The sequence below is a fragment of the Grammomys surdaster genome, unplaced genomic scaffold, assembly GCF_004785775.1.
Source record: "Grammomys surdaster isolate TR1022 unplaced genomic scaffold, NIH_TR_1.0 140, whole genome shotgun sequence".
NCBI classification, from domain to species: Eukaryota; Metazoa; Chordata; class Mammalia; order Rodentia; family Muridae; genus Grammomys; species Grammomys surdaster.
Window position 1 is genome coordinate 10968867 of NW_021604598.1, and position 7287 is coordinate 10976153.

Below are 7287 nucleotides of genomic sequence, written 5' to 3' on the forward strand. Positions count from 1 at the left end.
TGTACCCCCACACTCTCAGTATTCTCTAGTGTGTGTTGGGAAATAAGGACAGGACCCTACTTTGATTTCAAGCCAATTCATTAACTGAGTATATATGTGTTCTTCGTGTTTTAACAACCATAAGGCAGCTTTTCCTTATTGTGCACCAATTCTATTTCTAAATGATTCTTCTTAACACTCTTATGTTTATGGTCTTACTTTTTGTTTTTATAGTCCACAAAAATAAGTATTTTTCACCATGCATTAACCAAAAAATAAAATAAAGTAAAATGAAATGGGAAGAAGCTGCCAAGTGGCCTTAGCAATTGAGAATCCAGAAGGAACTCTAGTGCCCCTGCTCCATTGTGTGCGGACCCCATTCTCTGTCCCACTTTGCCTTTTACGCTACTCATTAAACCAGATGTGAAGAGTTGGTGGACCACATTTGCTGTGATAAACAGTCATGGGTTAGTAACAACAGCCTTCAACCCAGACCATATCCACTGAGGCAGACCTTAGTTCCAACTACAAAAGAATCTTTTAGGGAAAAAAAAGACAATAATAATAGTTTTCTGGATTCTCAATTGCATATATGCTTAGTGCTGAGCCAGCATACTCTACTATTGAGAACCCAAACCAGGGAATGGGGCTACCCACAACGGACAGATCTTCCTACCTCAATTAACGTAATCAGGACAGTCCCCTATAGACATGCCCATAGGCCAGTCTGCTCTAGAGAATTCCTCATTGAGATTCTTTCCCTCAAGTAATACAATATTATCCCTGTTCCCGCTCATTGTATTGGAAGTTGTCAGCTTGGGCACATAGGTTCTAAGGGGTTTGTTTTTTTGTTTGTTTGTTTTTTGGTTTTCTGTTTTGATTCTTAAAAATTACAGTTAAGAGAACAATTAAGAGGTTTGGGTTTTTGTTTTTGTTTTTGTTTTTTTAATTTTGGAGACAGGGTCTCTTTACCTAACCCTGACTGGACTACTATGTAGACCAGGCTGGCCTCAAATTCACAAAAATCTGGCCTCAAACTCACAGAAATCTTCTTGCACCTACTTCCTAAGTGCTTTACTTAAAGCTGTGCACCACAACATCCCCAGAAGTCCATTAATCTTAAGATGGAAGCTCAGTAAAGCAAGGAGGCAGGCTAGGTGCTCAGCACTGAGACTATAGAAGAACTCCAGGGAGGTGCCACTGTCCCCTTCTGTGCAGATCTGTACCACATGCAAAGTGTCTTATATAGTTATCTTTTTAAAAAGTACTCTCAACCAGACTCAGGGTGTTTTGATTCTGTCTACATATTAGAGAAAGCTGTTATTACCATGTATAATCTGATTAAGAGGGAACACTACTATCTGTTGCTATTATGAATTCAGATACACACTATTCGTGAGAAATAGCAATTAGTAATCTCAGAAATTTTAAATAAAAGACCCACAAACTCTACATAGTGCTTGGGGTGAGGCAGCTCAGCTTGGTAATCTGTCTGCTCTCCCAGCTGACCACTTGGCTTCAACATGGATGCCTGTCTGGTTTCTCTTCTCCAGTCCATCTTCTTTGCTGATACTGGAGTTATTTTCCTAAAAAGCAGCCTTTGAATTTTATCATGTTCTCATAAGATTGGTGGCAGGTTTGCGCTGACAACAGACTACAAAGTGTTTCCATCCTGGCCTGTATGGGCTCTCCATCCCTCAAAACCCTCTGTCTGGTCTCACGAACACTCACTATGTCGGTCCATGCTGGTTCCTAGGTCAAACTCTGGACACCTTATTTGTTGCCGTCCTTACTATAGTTGTCTCTCACCAGTACTGTGCTCATTATGGTTGTCCCTCACAGTAGCCTTGGGTCTTCTCTTCTGTTTTCAAGATCATGAAGACACACACACCACCACCACCACTCCCACCACCCCATTTGGAAACAGGGTTTGAGTTGTGCTAGGCAGCAAGACCAGTTGAGCCAGTAGATATGACAGTGTTGCACAGCCCCTGGCTGAGGTGGAACCTTGGTGTGTACCCTGACCTGCACTGTCTTTCTCCCTCTCAGGCCATCTCTCGTCTCTGTGAGGACAAGTACAAGGACCTGAGAAAACCCATGAGGAAGCGTTCAGCAAGTGCTGACAACCTGATTCTGCCACGGTGGTCTCCAGCCATCATCTCCTAACTAGGGCACTCTCTTGAGGCCATGCCATCCCTAATTTCTCCTTTTGTTTAAGAAAAGATGAACTGAGGTGGTTTAGTTTGGTTTTCTTTTTTCCTTCTGTTTTGAACACAGAGCCCCATCAAGGATGCCTTCTCGCCACCTCCACACTGCGTGAGTGCAGGCAAAGGGGCTTTAAGGGACGTGGAATCAGTATTCAGGAAACTGGGTATCAAGCCTTCCCGGCCATCATGAACAGCACTTCTTTCATGGAGGAAACAGACTCTAATCCTGGAGAAGGAAATGAAGGAAAAGGAAGTTGTCTTGAGGCAGAGATTACTTGGTAGCTTTGCTGTTTCTGGGTTCCTGTCTGCTCATAGATAGCAGATGGACCCAGGTGATAGGCAGCAGAGCTGAATGCATCTCCGAATCAGCAGTGCCGTGCTATGCCCTCGGAAACAGCGTGCTCTGTAAGACTTCCTGCATTCCTTCTTGCTGCTCTCTTGGGCTTGGGGATGGGGATGTTTGTTGATTTTTATTCTGGTTTGGTTTTGATTCGTCAGAGCAGAGAGTATAGTTTGTAATCACCGTGACACAGACATCCAAATAAATAGTGCTGGTTATTTATCTCTGCTCCATTTTCTCTAGCCGTCTTCTGAGCTTTCTTCCTCACACGTAAGATGTGCTTGTTGTCTTTCTACACACCTGTTTTATATGATTCCTTTTTCAACAATAGCAGGATTAACTTGACTGTAGTGCTAAACCAAAACTTTCCCTCTCCTGCCTAATTCCAAGAACATTCTATCTAGATTAACATGGGTGCTTGTGCCTTCCAGTTTTCTTGAAGTTGGTTGTTCTTGGTTTTGGTTTTGTCACCTCTCCCTCCCAGGTTCTCTTTTTCTGCTAACATGAAGGTGTAAATTACAAAACTCAATCAAACTTTGTGACTGAAGGCAAAAGTCTTCAGCACAAGCATCTTGGATAGAGAAGCATCCGGGGAGCCAGGTTTTCCTGACCTCATGAGGAGCCGTGTCCATGTGCTCCCTGCCTGGTCATTCTTATACTTCCATGTCCATTGTTGTAAGCAATATTCTCCTTGACTTTTATATGCTTCCTTTAAATCAAATTTAGTCTATTTGTATACAGTTTTTTTAAAAATCTAAAATTTAGAAAATGGGGAGTGGGTGGGTGGGTATTCCAGTGGGAAAGATCACTAAAAGGAAAAATGTTACTATTTCCTGAGGTGTTTTTCACAGAATGATTGAATAAAAAAAAAAAAATTCAACTTGCATTCTCATTGTGGGTGCTTGGAGAAGCTATACAAACTGTGAAGGTTCATACTTCCTTAATTATAACCAGCTTTTTTTGTTTGTTTGTTTTGTTTTCTGACTATTTCTGACTTGTTTTGGGGACAGATTAAACTCTTCTATTGAGTACAATAAAAAGGTTAAAGGTACCTATCAAAGAGAGAATCTAACATGAAGTCCAAGAGTCTGAGTTACACACAAGTGCTTTGCTTCTGCCCATCTTCTTAGGTTGCAATGACCAAGGTTTGTGAGGTTTTCCTTGTTTGAGACAAATTCTAGCATTTACTTTGTTACATACTCCTCCTGTGTGAGCTTGGAAAAGTTTAGAATTGTATGTTAGTGTTGAATACCCTAAAATCATATACCTGACCCCTCTCAATAGAGCACACTTTGAAAATGGAAGGAACAAAATGTCAAAATCCAAAAATTATGGGGCCACAAATGTTAGTCAGGATTTAATGCAGTGTGTCTTACGTAGTTCTGTATGCAATATCAACAGATTCTGGCCTAAACTTCCAAGTCAGGAAGGAAAAAATTAAGTGCCCTCCTGTTGCTTCTTTGATGATTTGCTCTGAGTGGGAAACAGAATCAGCTTCTCTCCTCACGAACCTTAAACAGAGGTCTAAAAATGTAGAAAGTGTCATTTTGTATTCCCTCATCTCTATAACTCTAAAAGGGACCTATTTTCTTATCCAAATGTGAATACCTCTTAGACAAATTCCTTCCTCTCATGTAAAGTACCTTATTTTACCAGCCCATTTCAGGAAAGAACTGCTGACTTGATGGCAGAAATCTTATTTTTATTCCTTTTATTTGGATGAGAGATTTGGAAATTGACTTATGTAAATAGTTCAATGCACCTGATACTATTTTGTGGAGTTTATTAAACTACTTTAAAAGATTGTACAGTGTATTTATTATATGTGTACACACAGCCTGGTATCTGACATCAACAGTGACTCTTTATAGCCTGGCTTGGTTTTATTCAGACTGTTGACTATTGTTTTTAAGCCTTGTGCACTGAACTCTACCTCTGAAAAGGAAAGTTTTCCCTTTGCATCAGTGAGTGTTAAGCTGTATTAATTGGTTGTATTTCTTGCACTAAGGATTTCAGTTGTACTGTTTAGTCTGAATTACTAGGCATGTAAGTATAGGCTCATTAATTTTTCTATACAATAATGAAGACTTATTTTTGTTTTCTGGGTTGTTCTCAGTTTGCCAAAAGAAAAAGGAGATAAAACAGTCTGATAACAGTGTTGATAAATCATAGTGACTGTAACTTGTTTGCAAAGTAGTTTGGTGTCCAACAGATAACACTGGATGCTGTTCAGGAATGCTATCTCAGTGCAGCCTTTAGTCAAGAGCTCATAGTCATTGATGAAGGATGAAGAAAGTCACAGTTTCTTGACTATAGACTTGATTTAAATAGCAAATATAACTTGTTGGAGAATAAACACACATTCCGGTAAATTTTGCTTTACTTTTTCACTGGGAAAAGTAAGGAGTTAAGCTTAAATGAAGTAAAGTTAAAATATAATGCGATCCTGAAGGTTATAGCGGTGCTCTCATGCCTTAATGCTCAGGTGAGACCAGCTGTGGCCTCAGGCCTCCAGCTGTTGGTGATAGCTTTTCTGTTCTGTGTTCCTTCTCCATGGTCTTTACATGGGGGTATCTCCAACTTGGTGTTTCCCTTGCTTCAGGGGATTTTACTGCTTAGTTGAGCTTCAAGGCAGAATTTGGCGAGTTATGATTTTGCATATTCCTGCTGCTTTAGGGACTGCAACCTGGGGCTGTATTTTAAGCTTTGAGTTTATATGTGTATATATTCTTAGTTCTCTATAGATATTTGATAAGTTAAATAAATATATATGTACATGGAACAAATACTCTGCCTTCCTGCTATATTTTTTTAGTTATGTTGATACAAAATTAGACAGTATTTTCAGAGTGGTAACACTGGATTATGATTTTGAGGCTGGCCTGCCTGGTCTATGTAGTAATACTTTGCCTCAAAAAAGTAAAATTGAGCAGGTTTTATGGGTGATGAGTAAATTAATTTTAAGAGCAGTAAGAGAAAGAGTGTGTGTCTTTAGTGATTAAGAAACTGCAACCCACCTGGGACTTAAGGAGTTAAATTAGCCAGTAGGAATCAGAGCACATGCTTTCCTTAAGTACTGTTTTTGTCTTATAAACCGCTATGTCCTGGCCTTCACTGGAGTGAATATCTCAAGACTGAGCCTTGGCAGTTCTTACAAATATGAATGGTCTGAAAAGCAGCCACAGATGGTGCCTATCCTTGTCAACAGGAGGAAACAAGAAGCATAGCCTGCAGCAGAACTGGGGAAAGTACTTAGCTTAGGGCTCAGCTCCATGAACAGAAAGAAAACTAAAGCCCACAATAGGAATAACAGTTCAGCCTTATTGAATGCAGAGCACAGAGCAGCACCAGAATGCCCTCGAAGAAGCAAGCTGCCTGACAGCTCCATTAGAGATAGGGAGTCAGTGAGGCGTGTGCTCACACTGCTGATGACTTTACCAAGCCATACTCCATGCTACTTGTTAGAGCTTCTTACTGAGTTTGTACATGAAGGCCACAGATCCTCTGGTGCCACTTTTACTAGAAACTTTTTTGGTAAGCAATACGAACATTACTACTTTTACTGATGGTGTGTCGTTAGAAGCTGCTTTGTGTGTACACTGCTGCAGGGTGAGCTATCCCTGAGCCAGGACTTGTTCCAAAACCCATGTAGAGTTCTCCAAGAACCTGTTTATACTAAGAAATGCCCTCCAAGGTGTCTGACTGGATGGCATTTGGGGTTTATAGGTCCTAGTAAACCATCTTGTATCCTTTTGTGATTTGTTTGGGGGCAGGGGACTTTATTCTTTTTGAAAACTTTTGTTTATAAATAGATTTAAATGTGCAATCAAAAACTGTCACCTTAAAATAAATACAGTTTTGACAAAAATGTTAACCGTGACTTCATCTTATATGTAATACTTTATTGATGTTGGTGTTGATCTGTGTTGTAATGGAACCTGAATTCTAGTCCGAGTCTAAACTCTGACACCACCTTCACCTCTGTCTTCTCAGTGAAGGTTGCTGTCAGAAACTCTTGCTAGTCCATGAACACATGTACTAAGTGGTTCTGGTGGGATGCTAGGAAATGTGAATCCACTTGTTAAAAGCATAAGCCCACCTGAGTTCCCTGGGATGTTAATCAGCTTTTGTAAGGCCCACTCCCAGAGAGCGTGGCTCTTCCATTGGTAGATGCAGTTCTCATTTAAAGGCCATGGTTGTTCCAGAGTCAGCTATATTCTATTCTTTTCCAGCTCTCTTGTAGTCATTGTGACCTTGTCCTCAAGTAGAATTCCACTGAAGTCTAGCTATTGTGGTTTTGTCTGGGTTGGTAGATTGTGGGAAAGTGAGGTGGATATCTGACTTCACCCCCAACTGAAGCTGTTCTAGTAAGAATGCTACTTCCTAGGCATGCAAAACCTGAACTCATCCTGGAAGCCTAACCTTCCTCCCCCACCCCCCCACCCCACCCCTGCCAAAAAAGGGGATTTTTGCCTCCTCTCTTGTGGCATGCCCCTCCTGTCAAGAAGACTAATAAGCAACCACCTGCAGGCTTTCCATATATGCACCTGAGCAACAGCTACTGCAGTCTGTGAACAGTTCTTGCATTTAAGGAGATATCTGAAAGCTGAGGAAAAGACTGACATTTATGACGAAAACATGAAGTAACTGTAGTTTGGGATACCATATGGAAGGCCTTAGTGACCTCATATATCAGCAGATAAGATCCTGGCCATGACAAGAATTCTGAATGTGTCTTTATTTTGGATAATAGTAAATTTC

General features: G+C 40.6%; 1 protein-coding gene across 1 annotated transcript in view; it reads left to right on the forward strand.

Annotated features, from left to right (window-relative positions):
* Ccny (cyclin Y) overlaps positions 1-6400 on the forward strand; it is a 142658-nt gene extending 136258 nt beyond the window's left edge. The window contains exon 10 of the mRNA XM_028763794.1: positions 2029-6400. Within this exon, the coding sequence (XP_028619627.1) occupies positions 2029-2145 (117 nt within the window). The 3' untranslated portion in view covers positions 2146-6400. The remainder of the gene's footprint in view (positions 1-2028) is intronic.
* Positions 6401-7287: the final 887 nt, after the last annotated feature.